Here is a 21,853-nt window from a genome sequence, read left to right as displayed (position 1 = left end):
ACACATATATCTTTTATGTATACAATTTCACTCAGGTATAATTTTAATTTGAAAGAATGAGATAGTCTTATTTAAGCAATAATGGACACTAAAATTTACTCAATCTTACTATACAATAAGAAGCAAAATGAACAAGTCATATAATTTTAAACTCTGCCCACTGCTTGAAACTTTTGAGGAATCTGTGGTACAATCAACTGCTAATTACAAGTAATTCTTCATCTGTTTAACATTTTATCAGTTTCTACCTATAATTTAATTCAGTAATTAAAACCAAAAAAATGACATTTATATAACATTTTATCTATTTTCACCAAAAATTTAGTCTCTTCTGCCAGAATTTCTAGACACATTTAATATGTTATCTAAAACTGTAGTGGGATTGAACAATCTCATTACCTTAAACTGTATTTTAATTACCTAAAATACACGAAGCAGTTTTCTGTAGAGGAAAAAAAGCATGTTACATGTTACTTGAATGCAAAATATTATGACATATACCCTTGCACATTTTGTTTTGGGACCACAAAATAATATGTGTTTAAAAAATAGTATCTGGGTGGCAGAGAATTAATCTAAGACAATAGTTCTATGTTAGAATTTAGTTATAAGTCTGGGATATTTTAAAAGTAGCATTACTTCCAGAACAAGTACAATGAATGGAATATAACAAAAACTACCAGTGTAAATGCAAGGTAATGCTTAACTCACATTTCAGACACCTTATTGGATTCAGGTCTAAAAATGTAGATTTTAAAAATACATACTCCCTGTTTGTGACATTCAATTTCCAAAGCACCAAGGCAAAAGAGTCCACCTCTCATTTAAGTACCAACTGCCTATGGCAAACATCTGCACAATATCATATAAAAATTCAAGCAAATAAAATTATATAATGAACAAACTCAAATCACAGTGCTTTAAAATATAATCATTGGTAATCTTTAGAGAAGGGTGGCCTCATTAACCTCCTGGTCTAGATGAGGATATTCCACCATTTTGGAACAAAGGCCATCACGCCATTTCCCACTTTGAAGTAGGAGGAAAATCTTCCTTTTGTTGTGGTATGTAACATAAAGAATAGCAATTCAGAAAGCAAAAATAGTAAGATGGAAAAAGAAATAGCTGTCTTCCTCTTCTACATTTAAGGATGGGGCTTTAGAAGATTTCACTGACTGTTGGGTTTCCATGTAACAACCATTTGCTTCTAAAGTCTCATAGGACTCATCATCTCTGGGGCTGATGGTCCAGTCATGGTCCAGTTCTCCATAAGCTCCATTGTCTAGAGTGTCTTTGGTTGTGGATGGAGAACTATTCAGTGAGATGATCCTCCTCCTCTATGCTTGGATCTTCAAGTTATCAGCTTCTTCTTGGGACACAGAGGTGATAGAAGAGGGGGAGGGTGCTGCAGATGCTCTCCCACTTTTCTCTGTACTGGTTACAGGAGGGAGAGTGGTACTGATTTGGGAAATAGAAGATTTGGTCAGGTTTTTTTTGTGTGTGTTAAAGCATTCACACAAAACACAGTCTGTCTCTCAAAACACAGTCTGTCTCTCAAATAGAAACATCTGAGTTTCATACAGTTTGGCCCAGTGAATAGTGATAGAGCAGTGGACTTGGCCCATCCATGCATTCTTAATGAGAGTTTTGTGTAGTGATTGACTGTATCATTTCATTTAAACTTCAGAAATGCCTTATAAAAATATTAATATTATCTATATTGTATATCTGAAGAAATTCAGGTACAGTGAGTTAAATTACTTTCTCATACTCACAAAACATGGAAGTGACAGAACTATCATTTAAAATCTAAGCACTCTTAACCAGTATTCTGAATGGTCACAACAGCTAGTACAGAGGGTAAATTGATAAAAAAAAATTCTTTATTCTCCAAGGATTCTATTTATGTCTAACAAAGGGTCTGGCATGTCATGAGTGTTCAACAAATAGTTCCAGAATGAATGGTGAGTCCCTTTGTGTTTTGCCATCTGTAGGTGTCCAGCCTAAAGGAAGACCATCAGTGTGAGACCTAACTATAGAATTCAACAAAAGGGCAGACAGGAATTGCAAGTGTCTCCTCAGTGGTGTTACCAACTCCAACCCAGACTAGTCTTGACCTTGAGAGACAGACTGTGCTAATTCATCACTTGCTTCCCCTCCCATAGGCTGTGCTACCCTGAGCAAGTCTTTCCATCTGTTCTGTTGCCTCACAGATGTACCTGTAATACAATAAAAATAGTTCTGCTTATCTCATAGACTTGCTGATACAAGCTACACATTCTTTTTAAATAATATTAAATAATAACCCTTTTAACTTTACTTGACACATAACAAAAGCCATCAGGAAAATGAGCAGGTGTTTATCAAAGGTTATAAAGTTTCAGTTAAGGAGAATGAGTCCTAGGGATATACTGTACCTCACAGTGCCTCTAATTAACAAAAGCTATTTGGAGAATCCATGCTTTACAATTTTTTTAGAGAATAGATATTTTTGTTTGTTAGGTTTTTTTACATTTTGAAATGTCTCCCTGGAACACGTACTTATCAAAAAGTCCTCTAACACAATTAATAAGGAGAATGGGAGGAAACTACAAGAGATAGATAGGTTAGCAATAGATATGTTTGTAGTATAGATTATGGTGATGTTTTCATAACTGCATATTTATCTTCAAACTCATTAAATTGTACATATTAAATATATAGAGTGTTTGAATGTGAATCACACCACAGTCAAGGGGTAAAAATAATAGTATGATTTGTATGAATATTCTGTTGAAGCTGGAAAATTAGCTAGAAATTTCAAATCACTGGTCTAGTTAGCCCAGATTAACAAAGAGAAAACATGGGATTAGTAGTACTGACATCAGGCATGCCATAGATAGAATGTTCTGTTGTTTTGTTTTAAACAAATTATCTGATGTTATTCTTTGATTACAGGGGATACATTCTGGCTAGCACTGCCTTCAGATGAAGTGGGATGTGAGCAATGAAATGTGATGTGTTCCCAATGTGCACTCAACCCCTGAGTGCCAGGGGAAGAGGATCTTGAAGTTCCCATGGATAGTGGTTGGGCCCTCCACAACACCATGGGAACACCTGGAAGAGAATCACTGTGCTAGGACCAGGAGACACTTGGTCCTTGAGGAGGGCAGAGAGGCACCAGTGTTCAGCAGGACACCAGTGTTCAAAGCCAACTATGAGGATGAGCTCCTTAGAGCTCCCAAACCACTCTCAGTTGACTGTTTCTCAGTGTCTCTCCCTCCCTCCCACCCACCTCTCTCTATCTCCCCTCCCTCTGTCCCTGTCTCATATTACTTCAAACAAAATGTGAAGGTATTATACAAAAGTAGAAAATAGAGTAAAGTAGAAAATACATCTTCCAAAATCTCACTAACTGCTAAACTAATTTATATTATGTTTATACTATAGTTTATTGTATAGTATAAACTACAGAAAGTGCTAAAAATATTCTGTTCATCCTTCCAATTTTTTCATACAAAAATGTACAAATATTTAACAATAACATATGTTAGTTATTTTTACCCCCCAAAAGTCAGCAGCTATAATACTATTTGATAACTGCCATAGAGGTGAGGTAGAGGTAAGACCGAATGTATCAAAGTCAACGTAGAATGGCTAGGAGTTAGGGTTCAATTACAGCTATAGCAATAGGTAAAATCACTCATTTCTCTGACAAGTTCTATGACTTTGATCAAAGATACCTTCAAAAATGGTAAATAAGATAGTTTAAGAAATGGAAAAATTATTTTTATCTTATTTTAGCTAGAAAGTAGATGATCTAGCAAATAAAGAAAATAAATAAATCTATTTATTTATTTATTTCAGGGGGTTGCTGGGGATTGAACTCAGGGGCACTCAACCACTGAACCACATCTCCATCCCTATTTTATATTTTATTTAGAGACAGGGTCTCACTGAGTTCCTTTGCACTTCACTTTTGCTGAGGCTGGCTTTGAACTCATGATTCTCCTGCCTCAGCTTCCTGATCCACTGGGATTACAGGTGTGTGCCACCACACACAGCCTAAATGGATTTATTTTTATGTAGGATGTATTTTTTTTCATTTCACCTTTATTGAAATCTGCTATTAGTTACATTTTTCATTATTATCCTCATTAATATGATAAAACATATTGAGAGATTTCTATTATTTTAATTTTAAAATGTTTTATTCTTCTGTCTGTATTCTTTAATTATATTCACAATTATAGTGCATATACCTGCTTTTATTAATGTAGCTTACAGGATTTTTTTGCTGATATGATTTTACTCAGTATACTTCATCAGGATTATATTTGCCTTTTTGCAGAGTTTTCCAACAATTTTTCTCATTAAATATGTGTGTGTGTGTGTGTGTGTGTGTGTAATGTATATGTGTGTATAATATAAGAGGAATAAACTCTTAAAATGTGGTGGTTAAAGAAAGGGAAAGATCTTGTACTGTAATGTTTTAGATGTGATTGGCAGTATAATTACTCTATAATTATTTATGTCTTCCTTAATTATCACTTAATTCTTCATATATTTATATTTATTATTTCCCTCAATATATCAAGTTACCCAAGATTTAAATTCATTAATAAGTTATTCCACTATGATTTCAAAAACATCTCTAACCTGCTAATATATATGATGTCTGCTCATATTTTTCATTTGATTCCATTTTCCAGAGGTACATCTGTTTTGAAGACTGTTTAAGGATCACTTTCTAATAGTTTTCTCTCCTTTTGATTCACATCAATTTACTTCTTCCAGGTGTTTTCAAACACTTCACAAAGTATTTTATACTTTTTAATGCCTTAAATACTTAATTTCTTAATTTTCTCTCTTTTTAATTTTTTTTTAATTTTTGGTCTTAAATAGATACCCCCAAATCTTAACAGACCATAGAGACATATGTATAGAGAGAACACATCATTGTACCTATTTCATAAGTCTTGTTACATAGTCCTTCCACTTCATTATTTCTTTCATTGCTTGTTAACATAACACATACAAAATATACTTTAAATTGTAATATAAACTTTTCAAATGTTAATGTTATTTAAAAGTTAAATCATTGAATACAGTGTGTGTAAAGTTAAAAGGCAAGGTGGATAGGGTGTGGTATATAAAATAAATATTTTTATATCTAGTTTTTGGGTGTGTGTCTGATTATCACTAATATTGATTGGATAAAATAATTGTGAGAAAAATCCCTTTCTCATCAAAACTATGTTTCCATTGGTAATAAATAATTTCCTATGTGATGTTTCACTTTAAACAAGATAACAAACATTATAAAAAATGAAAGACCAATTATGAGAATGTTCATTTATGCAATTAAAAAGAAATAAAAGAAGCCAAGTATGGTGGCGCACACCTATAATCCCAACAACTCAGAAAGCTAAGAAGGAGGATCTCAAGAACAAGGTCAGTCTGGAAAACTTAGTGAGCCCTAAGGAAGTACCAAGACAGTGTCTCAAAATTTAAAAGACAGTAGGGTTGGGATGTTACTTAGTGGTTAAGCACCCCTGGGTTCAATTCCCAGTGTACCAAAAAAAAAAAAAAAAAGGGATCAAGTATTTTTAATAAATTCTAGCCCACTTTACCTTGCAAAACTTTTGGCTTGATTTGAATTATTTCCAGGCTTTCAGCAAATATCTCATGGCCAGAATCTTAATGGTAAGATAAGTGACAATAGGATATTAAAAATTCCTCATCAGAACAGACTTGAAAGCAATTTTGTGAAATAATGTCAAACATACCCTTGAACTAGACTTTTCGAATATTTTCTGTTCAAAACTTCCTTCTCAGAAGAATTTTGCAAAGCCTTCGCCGAATCTCTTTGGTTTTAATGGAATAGATGACAGGGTTGAGCATGGGAGGCACAAATAGATAAATAAGGGACATGAGTGTGTGTACATAGGGTGGGGCATGCCTCCCATAGCGAGCAGCCATGGACACGCCAACCATGGGCACATAGAAGATGAACACAGCACACATGTGTGACACACACGTGTTGAGCATCTTCAGTCGTTCCTCCCTGGAGGCAATGGCAAGCACAGAACGCAGTATGAGCACATAAGAGAGGAGAATGAGTGCAGAATCCAGGCCAAAGGTAGAGATGACAATAAATAGACCAAAGATATTATTGATGGTGACATCACCACAGGGCAGGCGGATCAGATCTGAATGCAGGCAGTAGGCATGGGAGAGCACATTGGCCTTGCAAAAGGGCAGCCTCAACAGAAGGAAAGGCAGAGGGAAAATCATGCAGAAACTGCGGATAATAGCAGATATGCCCATCTGCACCACACGGGCATCAGTGAGCACTGTAGCATAGTGCAGGGGGTGACAGATGGCCACATAGCGGTCAAAGCTCATGACCAGCAGGATCCCAGACTCAATGAAAGAGAAAAAATGAATAAAGAACATTTGAGCCATGCAGGAATTGAAACTGATTTCTCTTATGTGGAAACAAAATGTGGCCAGTACTGTGGGCAGCGTGGAGAAAGACACACCCAGGTCATTAACTGAGAGCAGGGACAGGAAATAGTACATAGGCTGATGCAAGCTCTGCTCCTCCTTGATAATGAAAAGGATCAGGCTATTGCCCACAATTGAGACAGTGTAGAGGAGTCCTAGGAGCAAAATCATCCAGTGCTGGGAGGCCTCCAGCCCTGGGAGTCCTGTCAAGGTGAAAGGAGGCAACCCTGAGCTGTTGTGGGTGTCTCCTCCCATGCTGCACTCCGGCCTAGATGGTAGGAAAACTGGCCTGCAAAGAAGACAAACACAGTGTTATGCATGGCCTCTGCCTAGTATTTCTAATCTCTCATACATCACCTAGTCCCTCACTTTAGAGCAATAATCACTATTGTTCACTCTAACACTCATCCATGCCTCTCATTGTTACTAAGATTTCTGAAATCTGATTTTCCTCAATGTGCCTGGCTGGCAAGACAAGTGAAGTGACCCTCCTTTATACATGGGTCTACCACTCTTTCTCAGATTAAAACTATAAACTCTTTTTCTGTTCAATTCATGGATATCATTTTTTCAAGACAAGAAAAACAAACTCTCCTTGTCACTTATTTCTCAACTCTTATGCCCATTCCAGAGCAAACCTCTTACTCATTAGACCACAACCTTTTCCTCTTCCCCATCTTTCATGCTCTCTCACCTCCACTACCTCACTATGACTCCCAGCTCCCTAACCACATACTTACTGGTTTCATCCAGATGGAAGATAAATGCACAGGAAGATGGATATCCATGGAGTCAAGCTTCCAAGTGTTCCTCAAGATGTGCTGGACTTCCTGGTTTCTTCCCTCCACTTTATTCTTCATCCTTTAGCTTATGGCATTGCTTTTCTCCCTGAAAAATTGAATTTACTGAATGTCGTTTCTTTTTTTATTGGTTCTGTATACTTAAACATAACATGAGGATTCATTTTGACATAATTATAGAAGCATGGAGTACAATTTGTCCTAATTCAGTCCCTGGTACCTCCTCTCTCTGCCATTCCTCCCTCCTCCCTTTCCCTCCCCTGTACTGATATTTCTGCCAGTTGAAAATAATTTCTTAAAGTTTATAACATAATCCAGTAGTATCTCATTCCTGAAAGCCATTAAATTCATTAAAAATTATGTATATCCCAGAATCGGTTTTTCATCTGTTTTCTCTTTGGTGTTGTGCCCAATGTAGAGACTCAAATTTCCAATATCACTTTGCCTCCTCCTTTTTCTTTGCCAAGTACTTTAAACAAGATAACAGTTTATGAAAGCAATGACCCCAAAGTGTCTCTGTTAGCACCTTTCTTCTTTTCTTTCCACACTTCAGACCCAAACTATCCATTATTATACCATAATAAAAGCCTCCTAATAAATTCCTAACCTCACTCTAATTCATCTCCAATTTAAACTACAAGCATTTATTTATTTAATTATTTACACTGGAGATTCTACCCAGGATCACTTTACTACTGAACTCCCCAGTCCTTCTTATTTTTCATTTTGAGACAGTATTTCAATAACTTTGCTCATGGTTTTGCTAGGTTGCTGAGGTTGCCCTAGAACTCACAATCTTCCTGCACAAAATCAAAGTCACTAGGATTACAGGCATGTGCCACCATACTTGGCTAGAATGAATATTTTGAAATGTTATTATGACAATGCACTTCTCTAATTAAATCTTTAAGTGGTCTATCATTAACAAATTGGTCACATTTGAATTCATTAGCCTAGAATTAAAGGTCCCTTTGATCAGTATTAAATCAATATTTCTAGCCTTGGTTCTCAAAATTTTCTTCCTCATATATATAAATAGATACCCACATATGGCTTCTTGGTGTTATTCAACTCTTAATACACTGATGCAGTACTTATTAGTGTTTGCCTGATTTATGTACATATCTGTTCAAATCATCTTCCATGGCTGAAGTCCACAAATGCCCTCTTTCATGAATATGTGGCTGATCTATATCAGTAGAGGTAACTCTCCCTACCATCATAACCTAGATATGTATCTCCTATCATGTATACTTCTTTGCGTGACTTGAATTATAACATTGTGAATCTTCTCTCCTCTGTCACCAGCTCTAAAATTCAACCCTCATCCTTACTCATGTTTTCGGTCACTACCAATGCTATACTTAGTGCAAGGGACAGATGAAGAGAAATGTTCAGTGAGTCACTCAAGCTTCCGAGTTTTAAATCTTTTATGTCAAAGTGGAGATGCTAATGCTAATAAGTTTACCTAATGTGGTTGTAAAAATCCAAAGTGAAAATTCTCAGGAGCAAATAATTTTCAACTCTGGTTTTTAAAACCTGCTTATATCTCAACTCCAGACTCTCATCTGCCTTTGTTCCTACATCTGCATTCAGGATTCCTCTGTCCATTTATCTCAGGATACAATTTTGCCATAATTCCACATGGTAAGCCCACTTTGTTTTCCTTACCTGCAAGCTTTCCAGTAAATTTTGGTTTGTCTCTCTATGCAATAAATAGACCTCCCCTTCTTTTGGAAGCATTTAACATAAATAGGATCCTTCCACATGACTTCTAACACACCAGGGTCTTTTTATGCATCCTCTGATACCAGATGCTTCTGAAATAAGTATGGGATGCTTGTTTACTTAAAGACATCCACCTTCAAACTTCAGCCTGATGGGATATTCCTATGAGGAAGTAATGTGTGAATCAGAAACCATGTGGGATTTCAGAGATCAAGAGCAGTGGATAGAAAATATGAAAGCAGAAAGAAAATGATATAGGCATATAATAAATAATCAGAGTAGTAGACCTTTATTCTTCAGATTGCTATATCTTAGCACTTGGGTTTCTTAGTTAAGGGTAGGTGGCTTAAAATCTGAATTTGGAGTTTCTAGAACTTCAACTTACCTACTTGAGAGAGCTCTTGCATTGAAAGGGAGAGCAATACTGGGGGCCCTGCATGCCCTGATCATAGCCCACAGTTACCTCTGCTCACTGGCCTGAGCAATATATGGCTGCTTCTAGGAAGTCCCTTATGCTGTCATCAGCTCAGGTGTTCATGGACTTCTGGGAATACAGAACATCAGCAGTGCTCCACACCTCCCTGATGTTACTTCATGTCCTATATTATAGTAGTATGCTGGAGCATGAGTGATCTTAACTAAAAGGAACTTGTAATAAAATTGCATGTGGACCCACATTTTAGCAGTTATTAGCATCTAAGAAGTCAACTATCTCAATTATATTCAGTTTGTTAGTAGCAAAATAATAGTTAAATATCTCCTAATTCAGGGTTTGTCTTTTCTACTTTTTACCTATGATCATATCCACTGAAGTCTGGATACAAAACACAACAAGAGCAAAAAATAAACAAACAAAATATCCCCCTATGCAGAGAATTCATGCTCAATATAAATGAATTTCAGCATTTGCATTTACTAGAACATGTGAAATTCTCACCTGGATCATCCATAAAATTGACCCCCAGCATGATGAAAACACAAGTGTGCCATGCTTGACCAACACAGAATGTGATTATTGATTAAATGTGTTCCTTTATTAATGAGGTTTTGAGAATTTAGCACTGTGTTGGATTCTTCACAAATGTTTATTTAATATCTAGTAGGGAGGCAGCAAGTGTGATATGGGGCTACAAAGTTCAGCAACTGATGTGGAGTCAAGATTCGACCACTTGCCTTGAGAAAGTGGACCTTGGTTTGAGTTCAGATTCCGCCAATGGTCTTAACAAAGCCTCTAAACTACAGTTTTATTTTTCACCCATAGTTAATAATCTCATATCACAGAATGATTGAGATAATTAAGGGAGTCACTGTGTGGGAAGCAGGAAGCCCACTGGCTGCCATACAGCATCAGTGGAGGTTGGTGATTATGTTTCAGTTCCAGAAATTAACTCCTGAGTAGAGTACCTGAAGACTGACACTGACCTCTGTGTTCAGAATAATAAGAATAAACGCTTGGAGTAGCATGGAACAACTGAATTCTAGGAAAACACCAACAGATACAGCTGGAAGGAAGAGAGCAGTCTCATACTGGAAGCAAACCAGTAAGAAAGTTGTTTTTTAGAAAGACCCTCTCACGTACCCAGCGTTCCTCTGAGACTAACAAGAAGAAAATGCAGGCACTTTTCTAGAATCCCTCTCAGAGATGAATTAGAATACAGGATTCAGTGACTCCTTAGTTAACTCTAAGATCTTCCCACACCAGTCTCATGCACCCAGGTCAGGAACCCACCTGAAACCTACTCAGTACACAGGGATTTGGCAGAGTTCAGAGTCCACTGTTCCTTGTCCAGTGTCTTTCACTTTAACTTTTTCCACATTAAAAGAAAAAAAAAACTTCTCAACTATAACAATGTCAAGTTCCTACCCTCAGGCCAACTGATTCGCGTGGCCTGCCCTGCGGCTACAGAAGGCGTGGCACCTCAGTGAAGCCATTAATTGGCAAGCAGGGAGGTTAGGGAAGGCCATTAGGTGGAATCCCACCAGCCAAGCCCACACGGACCCTTGGGCCGAGCACGGGTTCTCAGAAGGGGAAGGAAGCGGTACAGTCCCATCCCCCACAGCGGACACTCGGCCGAGGCAGTCAGCGGCCACCATCCGGGAAAGCTGAAGGATACACCGCCACTCTCCTTCAGAATGCGACATCAAAACAGGTCGGTGTCATTCAGCTCACCCCCCAGACAGCGGGAATTCGCATAAAATCTCTCCTAGGCTTGCCGGGAGAGGGAGTATCAAGCTGAGCCTCCATACAGGCTAGGGGGAAACCAGAGACACCTGACCTCCAACCCCTCCTCCCAGTAGCAGCCAAAAGGAAACCTGGCTAGCCAGCGCTGGGGGAGGGGCAAGCAGAAAAAATCAAAGTGATAGAGTGCCAGGGATCCCAGCAGCCTGCAGCAGGGCCCGGAGAGCCAGGCCAACTGATTCGCGTGGCCTGCCCCGCAGCTACAGAAGGCGTGGCGCCTCAGAGAAGCCATTAATTAGCAAGCAGGGAGGTTAGGGACTGCCATTAGGTGGAATCCCGCCAGCCAAGCCCACCGCCCACGCCCGGAACAGGCCCAGCGATCTGCCAGCATTGTAGTCACGACACCCCAATTGGAATAGGGACAGAGCAGAGCCGCCTTCCACTCCCGGAACAGGCCCAGAGAGCCGCCAGCGTGGTAGACACGTCACCCCAATTGGAGTAGGGGCACAGCCGCCGCCCGCACCTGCAAGGGAGACTTTTCAAGTATACAAGAGCAACATAAATAAATAGGGGGTAAATTTCAAAACACAACAGTTGCACCAAGCAGAAAGAAACGCGGGCAGTATGAAAAGACAAGGAAAGAAAGGACCACAAGCAATGCAGGTCAACTCAACTTTAGAAGAGGTAATAGCTGCAACAGATGGAATATCAGACAAAGAGTTCAGGATATATATGCTTCAGATGATCTGGAGTCTCAAGGAAGACATGAGACAGCAAAATCAGACAATGAAAGATCACATTGACAAACAAATCCAGGAAGTAAAAGATCAATTTCACAGGGAGATAGAGGTAATAAAAAACAAACAAATTGAAATTCTAGAAATGCAGGAAACAATAAACCAACTTAAAAACTCAATTGAGAATACTACCAGCAGAGTAGATCACTTAGAAGAGAGAACATCAGACAATGAAGACAAAGTATTTCAACTGGAAAAGAACATAGACAGCTCAGCAAGTCTGCTAAGAAACCATGAGCAGAACATCCAAGAATTATGGGACAATATCAAAAGACCAAATTTAAGAGTCATTGGGATACAGGAAGGCACAGAGCTCCATTCCAAAGGAATAAACAGTCTATTCAGTGAAATAATACGAGAAAACTTCCCAGAATTGAAGATTGAGACAGAATCCCAAATCCTAGAAGCCTACAGGACGCCGAATGTGCAAAATCATAAGAGATCCACACCTAGACACATTATAATGAAGATGTCCAACATACAGAATAAGGAGAGAATTTTAAAAGCTGCAAGAGAAAGAAAGCAGATTACATTTAGGGGTAAACCAATCAGGATAACAGCTGATCTCTCAACACAGACTCTGAAAGCTAGAAGATCCTGGAATAACATATTTCAAACACTGAAAGACAATGGGCTCCAACCAAGAATCGTGTATCCGGCGAAATTAAGCTTCAAGTTAGAAGATGAAATTAAAACCTTCCACAATAAACAAAAGTTAAAAGAATTCGCAGCTAGAAAACCATCTCTTCAAAAAATCCTTGGCAAAACATTACAGGAAGAGGAAATGGAAAACAACATTGAAAACCAACAATGGGAGGTAGGACAGTAAAGGGGGGAAAGTAGTCAAAGAGGATAACAAATCAGGTTTAGTAACATCAATAAACAAATATGGATAGAAGAACAAACCATATCTCAATAATAACCCTAAATGTTAATGGCTTAAACTCACCAATTAAGAGACACAGGCTAGTAGAATGGATCACAAAACAAGACCCAACAATATGCTGTCTACAGGAGACGCATTTGATAGGAAAAGATATACATAGACTGAAGGTGAAAGGTTGGGAAAAATCATATCACTCATATGGACCGCGGAAACAAGCAGGAGTGTCCATACTCATATCTAATAAAATTGATTTCAATCCAAAGCTAATCAAAAGGGATATAGAAGGACACTTCATACTGCTCAAGGGAACCATACACCAACAAGACATAACAATCATAAATATATATGCCCCAAATAATGGTGCAGCTGTATTCATCAAGCAAACTCTTCTCAAGTTCAAGAGTCTAATAGACCAACATACAATAATCATGGGAGACTTCAACACACCTCTCTCACCACTGGACAGATCTTCCAAACAAAAGTTAAATAAGGAAACTATAGAACTCAATAACACAATTAACAACCTAGACTTAATTGACATATATAGACTATACCACCCAACATCAAGTAGCTACACTTTTTTCTCAGCAGCACATGGAACCTTCTCAAAAATAGACCATATACTATGTCACAGGGCAACTCTTAGACAATACAAAGGGGTAGAGATAATACCATGCATCTTATCTGATCATAATGGAATGAAACTGAAAATCAATGATAAAAGAAGAAAGGAAAAAGCAAGCATCACCTGGAGAATGAACAATAGGTTGCTGAGTGATCAATGGGTTTTAGAAGACATCAAGGAGGAAATTAAAAAATTCCTAGAGTTAAATGAAAACACAGACACAACATATCGGAATCTATGGGACACATTGAAAGCAGTTCTAAGAGGAAAATTCATTGCTTGGAGTTCATTCCTCAAAAAAAGAAAAAACCAACAAATAAATGATCTCATACTTCATCTCAAAATCCTAGAAAAAGAAGAGCAAAACAACAGCAAAAGAAGTAGAAGGCAAGAAATAATTAAAATCAGAGCTGAAATTAATGAAATTGAAACAAAAGAAACAATTGAAAAAATTGACAAAACTAAAAGCTGGTTCTTTGAAAAAATAAATAAAATTGACAGACCCTTAGCCATGCTAACGAAGAGAAGAAGAGAGAGAACCCAAATTACTAGCATACGGGATGAAAAAGGCAATATCACAACAGACACTTCAGAAATACAGAAGATAATCAGAAATTACTTTGAATCCTTATACTCGAATAAAATAGAAGATAGTGAAGGCATAGATAAATTCCTTGAGTCCTATGATCTGCCCAGATTGAGCCAGGAGGATATAGACAACCTAAACAGACCAATAACAATAGAGGAAATAGAAGAAACCATCAAAAGACTACCAACTAAGAAAAGCCCAGGACCGGATGGGTATACAGCAGAGTTTTACAAAACCTTTAAAGAGGAACTAACACCAATACTTTTCAAGCTATTTCAGGAAATAGAAAAAGAGGGAGAACTTCCAAATTCATTCTACGAGGCCAACATCACCCTGATTCCGAAACCAGACAAAGACACATCAAAGAAGGAAAACTACAGACCAATATCTCTAATGAACCTTGACGCAAAAATCCTCAATAAAATTCTGGCGAATCGGATTCAAATACATATCAAAAAAATTATACATCATGATCAAGTAGGATTCATCCCTGGGATGCAAGGCTGGTTTAATATACGGAAATCAATAAATGTTATTCACCACATCAATAGACTTAAAAATAAGAACCATATGATCATCTCAATAGATGCAGAAAAAGCATTCGACAAAGTACAGCATCCCTTTATGTTCAAAACGCTAGAAAAATTATGGATAACAGGATCATACCTAAACATTGTAAAAGCAATCTATGATAAGCCACAGGCCAGCATCATTCTGAATGGAGAAAAATTGAAGGCATTCCCTCTAAGATCTGGTACAAGACAGGGATGCCCTCTCTCACCACTTCTGTTCAACATAGTCCTCGAAACACTGGCCAGAGCAATTAGACAGTCAAAAGAAATTAAAGGCATAAAAATAGGAAAAGAAGAACTTAAATTATCACTATTTGCAGATGATATGATTCTATACCTAGCAGACCCAAAAGGGTCTACAAAGAAGCTATTAGAGCTAATAAATGAATTCAGCAAAGTGGCAGGATATAAGATCAACACGCATAAATCAAAGGCGTTCCTGTATATGAGCGACAAATCCTCTGAAACGGAAATGAGGACAACTACTCCATTCACAATATCCCCCCAAAAAATAAAATACTTGGGAATCAACCTAACAAAAGAGGTGAAAGATTTATACAATGAAAATTACAGAACCCTAAAGAAAGACATAGAAGAAGACCTTAGAAGATGGAAAAACATACCCTGCTCATGGATAGGCAGAACTAACATCATCAAAATGGCGATATTACCAAAAGTTCTCTATAAGTTCAATGCAATGCCAATCAAAATCCCAACAGCATATCTTGTAGAAATAGATAAAAGAATCATGAAATTCATATGGAATAATAAAAGACCCAGAATAGCAAAAACAATACTAAGCAGGAAGTGTGAATCAGGCGGTATAGCGATACCAGACTTCAAGCTATACTACAGAGCAATAGTAACAAAAACAGCATGGTACTGGTACCAAAACAGGCGGGTGGACCAATGGTACAGAATAGAGGACACAGTAACCAATCCACAAAACTACAACTATCTTATTTTTGATAAAGGGGCTAAAAGCATGCAATGGAGGAAGGATAGCATCTTCAACAAATGGTGCTGGGAAAACTGGAAATCCATTTGCACCAAAATGAATCAGAATCCCTATCTCTCGCCGTGCACAAAAGTTAACTCAAAATGGATCAAGGAGCTTGATATTAAATCAGAGACACGGCATCTGATAGAAGAAAAAGTTGGTTATGATCTACACGCTGTGGGATCAGGCTCCAAATTCCTCAATAGGACACCCATAGCGCTAGAGTTAACAAATAGAATCAACAAATGGGACTTACTCAAACTAAAAAGTTTTTTCTCAGCAAAAGAAACAATAAGAGAGATAAATAGGGAGCCTACATCCTGGGAACAAATCTTTACTCCACACACTTCAGATAGAGCCCTAATAACCAGAATATACAAAGAACTCAAAAAATTAGACAATAAGATAACAAATAACCCAATCAATAAATGGGCCAAGGACCTGAACAGACACTTCTCAGAGGAGGACATACAATCAATCAACAAGTACATGAAAAAATGCTCACCATCGCTAGCAGTCAGAGAAATGCAAATCAAAACTACCCTAAGATACCATCTCACTCCAGTAAGACTGGCAGCCATTAGGAAGTCAAACAACAATAAGTGCTGGAGAGGATGCGGGGAAAAGGGCACTCTTGTTCATTGCTGGTGGGACTGCAAATTGGTGCAGCCAATTTGGAAAGCAGTATGGAGATTTCTCGGAAAGCTGGGAATGGAACCACCATTTGACCCAGCTATTCCCCTTCTCGGTCTATTCCCTAAAGCCCTAACAAGAGCATGCTACAGGGACACTGCTACATCGATGTTCATAGCAGCTCAATTCACGATAGCAAGACTGTGGAACCAGCCTAGATGCCCTTCAATAGATGAATGGATAAAAAAAATGTGGCATTTATACACTATGGAGTATTACTCTGCATTAAAAAATGACAAAATTATAGAATTTGGAGGGAAATGGATGGCATTAGAGCAGATTATGCTAAGTGAAGCTAGTCAATCTTTAAAAAACAAATACCAAATGACTCCTTTGATATAAGGGGTGTAAACAAGGACAGGGTAGGGACGAAGAGCTTGAGAAGAATATTTACAGTAAACAGGGATGAGAGGTGGGAGGGAAAGGGAGTGAGAAGGGAAATTGCATGGAAATGGAAGGCGATCCTCAGGGTTATACAAAATGTCATATAAGAGGTAAGGAGGGGTAAGTCAAGAGAATACAAATGGAAGACATGATTTACAGTAGAAGGGGTAGAGAGAGAAAAGGGGAGGGGAGGGGAGGGGAGGGGAGGGGGGATAGTAGACAATAGGACAGACAGCAGAATACATCAGACACTAGAAAGGCAATATGTCAATCAATGGAAGGGTAACTGATGTGATACAGCAATTTGTATACGGGGTAAAAGCGGGAGTTCATAATCCACTTGAATCAAACCGTGTAATATGATGTATTAAGAACTATGTAATGTTATGAACGACCAATAAAAAAAAAAAAAAAAAAGTTCCTACCCTCACAGTTTATGGAATAAAATGTATAAAACACAAATGAGAATAAATCTGGAAATGATATTAGTAATGAAAATGTGTATATGAATAAATATACCCATTTGTGGTCTGCCTGGGGAAACTTCTAAGGAAACATCATAATTCAATAAATGTAATAATAAAGAATTGCAGGAAAGATTTAGGGCAAAATAGCAGAGAACTTGCAATATTATAAGGCAGTCATTGAAGGTTTCCAGGTCACTTTCAAGTGCAATCATCTCTCAAAAATCAAGCAAATATTATTGAGATTGATCCAACATCAAAATGGACTTTGCAGATGCAATTAAAATTTTACACCTTAAGATTGGATTTTTTTTTCTTTTGGATGATTTAGATGGACATAATTTAGTCACATAAGTCAGGTAACAGCACAGAGTTTTTAAGGCTAGAGCCACGACAATGCAGCAGATCAGTCAGAGATTCAAAGCATGAGAGGCACTCATTCCATCATTACCTGAAGGACTCAACTGGAAAGCATGAGAAGTAATGTGGGCAAGTCACAGCTGAATCCCTAGCAAAGGAATGGAAACCTCACTATACAACTATAGGGAACAGACATGAACCAAGTTTCAAAGCACATTTTCCCCTAAAGATCTGACCTACAAAAACTCTAACAGATATTTGTTGTTTTAAGCTGCTAAACAGGTGATTGTTTCTTATGACAACAGTAGGAAACAAATACATTTAGCCTTAGACTAGAAGAATAAGAAGGTAAAGAACAAAGAAGAGTCATTCCTCAAAGACTGGACAATACAAATGCAGGGATCAACCTTGAAAGAGATGGAGGAGGAGGAGGAAGATGGGAGGCAGAAGATAGGGATTCTAAGACTTCAGAATCAGAAATTTGTTGACATTGACCTATGAGGGCAATGAACAGTGATAATGGTGCAGTGATCATTTCTGATTGTCATTTCCTAAAAAGACTGGCTAATAGTTTGGCTAGTTGCAATGAGCATGCTCAGAAAGGTCCCATGCCTTCCTTAATACTCTTCTATCATTGTCATGAAAGTCTTGATTATTTTTTCTTTGATCACGGATTTTTGTAAGATAAGTCTGAAGTACAATGTTGTGAATATACATCCAACATCAGTATTTGCCTCATCATTCACATCAATTTCTCACTATGCCTCATGGGCACACAATTCTGGTTGATCTACCATGAGTGGGATTTTAAGAAGGACGGATAGAAAAGGGAGACAAAGAAAAAAGATAGAAAGTAAGAGATCAGAATAGAGAATAGAATATGTAAATAAGATATTTCATTTCCATATTCCTTATCAAGGTACTGGAAAATTTTCCTGTTTCCTTTCCTCATTTATCAACTAATTATTATCTTACTCTTCCTCAACAGATTGCCACAGATCAAATCCCTAGAGAAGGCTACCTGAGTTTTCACATCTGAGCATCACAGAGAGAAGCAATAAATAACCTCACTTACCAAGACCTTTGACCAGAGGAAGCTGGAATATGGAGATGAACTGAAAACATATAATGAGCTCAGAGATCCAAGAACACGGATTACAGGTTCAGACCCTTCATTGTCTAATAACACATCTATCTGAACCCACAAAGAGATATAGCTCTCACTCGCCCAATCAAAACTCCAGCCTAAGTCATTGCATGACTATACTCTGCCACACACCTTCACAAGGAGACTGTACATCTCTTTCTCAGAGCTCCAAACACAGCCTGTTCCACCTGCAAGTGCATGTCTCTGATCCACGTAAGTTCTTGAAACAAGATCCTCCAACAGCTGTGTTCAATAAATAAACTCAGATTTAGTTTATTAATTGAAGTATAGGACTGACAGTAGGACCTGCTCTTACCCAATCTTTCTGGTCCTCACACCCATAGATTTTTAGAGTACTTTCCAACCCCCATTTGAAATCTTCCATGGATGGAAAGAATAAGCCAAGAAGATAAAATGCACTGACTTCAGCTCTCCTCTGAGTGTCTGTCCACTAGTGTCAGAGGTAAGTATCAAGGCTAAACCCAGAATCATCTGGTGTCAAATTGAGAATCGAATGCAAGTTGGAAGGGGCTTTCTACTTCTCTTTACTTATTTGATGTTTAGATAATGAGTAAAACTATTGCATTTTTAAATGGAAAGAGATTGGTTTCTTTGGAAGCATTATGAATTCAAGTGTTGGTCACACTAATGGATTGTAGGGAAAGATGAAAACACAAAGCTCTGAAGCTAGAGATATAGGACGTCATTTCAGTTCCACAAGTAACATGCCTGAATCTAAATTATATCAGTTCAAATCTCTGGACTTTTGGTCTTCCCACTGGTAAGAACTGTAGAATGATATTTTCACACTTTTGACTATTCATTGTTAGGAAATAAAGATTATTTTTTAAGTGAAGGGGAATTATTTGGGGAATCCCAACATTTAATCAATCCCATAAATGTAAATCTTTGCTCAACTTCTTATGAAGGTGTTAAGCAAGATGAAGTCTTTCTCAATTTGGAGATAGCAAAGTCACAAAAATGTTGCATTTTTCCAATGTGACTTGGTAAACAAAAAAGCTCAAAATGACTATGGAATCATGCCCTTGGTAATTAGAAAGCTATAGAGAAGAAAGAAATTTGTTCAAGGTGACACAACAATTCTTGATATAGAATCTGGACTCAAATTTGGGTTTCATGGAATAATTCTGAAGGCCCTTTTAAGTACAAAATATGATTAAGGAGATTATATGCAATACTAATTATTCCTATACAGCCAAAATAGAGTCCTACTCCTGAATGTCTTTGTGGATGTCAAATCTAGAAAACCTACTTTCTCCCTCCAGGATGTAGCACTCTCAGCTATCCCTCACATCCTGCAATTACACTAGTGAGTTTGCAGGATGAGCTAACTCTGACATAGATGTGTGTATTATCTCCGCAGAAAGCAGAGCTGATTTATCTAACTTTTTCTTTTCTTTTCCTACAGAAATGCTCATATCACTAAAGTACTAAGTTAGGAAGTATGTAATCATATCAAGATCATCTACCTTCTTACTAGGCACTTTAGGTGAAATATAAAAGTAAGTCTTTGGGCATATATCTGGGAAGATAGATTCAAACAGGAAAAAAAGATTAATGCATCATTACATTTTTGCCAAAAAGAAAAGGGCATGCATGTATGTTAGGACTTAGAGTGAAATACTTTTCAGATGCTTGACCAAGTAAAAAAAAAAAAAAAACATTTTTCACAGTCTAAAAATTATTATTTCACAGAAAAGGACATCATTTCATGTGAATCAACCACATGCCTGTTGTTCCAGGGTAGACATACCATCAACCCTTGGAAGGAACCCTTGATTTCCAAGAAGGATGTCAGCCTCTAACATCAGTGATAAGAGTCTCCCTGACAATCTCTTCCTAACAGGAATCCCAGGGCTGGAGTTTGCCCATATCTGGATTGCAATTCCATTCTGTGCCATGTACCTGGTAGCATTGCTTGGCAATGCTGCCATCATCCTGGTCATTGTGATGGACAGCGCCCTGCATGCTCCCATGTACCTCTTCCTTTGTCTTCTCTCACTCACTGACCTGGCTCTCAGCTCCACTACAGTGCCCAAAATGCTGGCCATTTTGTGGCTCCATGCAGGTGAGATTTCCTTTGCTGGATGCCTGGCCCAGATGTTTTTTGTCCATGCTATCTATGCTCTGGAATCCTCAGTTCTCCTGGCCATGGCCTTTGATCGATATGTGGCTATTTGCAACCCACTGAGATACACAACCATTCTCAACCATATTGTCATAGGCAGAATTAGCATTGTTGGTGTATTCCGGAGTGTAGCTATTGTCTCCCCCTTCATTTTCCTGCTGAGGCGACTGCCCTACTGTGGCCACCATGTCATGGCTCACACATACTGTGAGCATATGGGCATCGCTCGGCTGGCCTGTGCCAACATCACTGTCAATATTGTCTATGGGCTGACTGTAGCTCTGCTGGCCATGGGTCTGGATTCTATCCTCATTGCCATCTCCTATGGCTTTATCCTCCGTGCTGTCTTTCGTCTGCCATCCCGTGATGCCCAGCACAAGGCTCTGAGTACCTGTGGCTCCCACCTTGGTGTCATCCTCGTTTTCTACATCCCTGCCTTCTTTTCCTTCCTCACCCACCGCTTTGGTCACAACCGAGTTCCCAAGCATGTGCACATCTTTCTGGCGAATCTCTATGTGCTGGTGCCTCCTGTACTCAATCCCATTATCTATGGAGCTAGAACCAAGGAGATTCGGAGTCGACTTCTAAGATTGCTTTACTTGAGGAAGATCTCAATATGAATTCCAGACAGAAGAGATAAGAAAGATAATTGGAGATGAGAAAAATAAATCGGTAGGATCACTTTCCCGATTCATTTGCGTGCATGGGGATCTATGACATGACAAGACTAAGTTTAATCGTCTGGAAGCTCTGGGAGGAACAGGATGAGCCAGATGACATGGAGGTACTGTTTATCACATTGAACATGTTGTATTCCCACTATTCCTTGAGGAACTCAGAATAGCCCAGAAAGATGATCATATTTTCACTGCTGTCTCGAAAGTTGCTATGAACTACTAAGGAGCAAGTCAGTCCCTGATCATAAGAGGAGACAGTTTCATGAGAATAACTTCCTGCATTAGTTCAAAGGCAAAGAAAAAGGTGTTTAGAG

General features: G+C 38.2%; 2 protein-coding genes and 1 pseudogene across 3 annotated transcripts; 1 reads left to right on the top strand and 2 right to left on the bottom strand.

Annotated features, from left to right (window-relative positions):
• Positions 1–888: 888 nt before the first annotated feature.
• On the bottom strand, positions 889–1,782 carry LOC113191244 (keratinocyte-associated transmembrane protein 2 pseudogene; annotated as a pseudogene).
• A 4,017-nt stretch (positions 1,783–5,799) lies between these two features.
• LOC144254489 (olfactory receptor 51I2-like) lies at positions 5,800–6,744 on the bottom strand. Its single transcript, XM_077797728.1, has one exon. The coding sequence runs from the start codon at positions 6,742–6,744 to the stop codon at positions 5,800–5,802; it is 945 nt and encodes a 314-aa protein (XP_077653854.1).
• Positions 6,745–19,636: 12,892 nt separating this feature from the next.
• LOC144254448 (olfactory receptor 52D1) lies at positions 19,637–21,482 on the top strand. 2 transcript variants are annotated; one of them, XM_077797602.1, is made up of 2 exons: positions 19,637–19,659; positions 20,546–21,482. In XM_077797602.1, exons 1-2 carry the CDS (start codon positions 19,637–19,639, stop codon positions 21,480–21,482), a joined length of 960 nt encoding a protein of 319 aa, XP_077653728.1. The 2 variants fall into 2 exon arrangements, with proteins under 2 accessions (XP_077653728.1, XP_077653729.1); XM_077797603.1 differs by lacking the exon at positions 19,637–19,659 and having other exon boundaries at positions 20,526–21,482.
• The last annotated feature ends 371 nt before the right edge of the window (positions 21,483–21,853 follow it).

The sequence above is a fragment of the Urocitellus parryii genome, chromosome 4, assembly GCF_045843805.1.
Source record: "Urocitellus parryii isolate mUroPar1 chromosome 4, mUroPar1.hap1, whole genome shotgun sequence".
NCBI classification, from domain to species: Eukaryota; Metazoa; Chordata; class Mammalia; order Rodentia; family Sciuridae; genus Urocitellus; species Urocitellus parryii.
The sequence above is the reverse complement of the archived record's forward strand: the minus strand, read 5'-3'. Positions and strand labels throughout refer to the sequence as shown.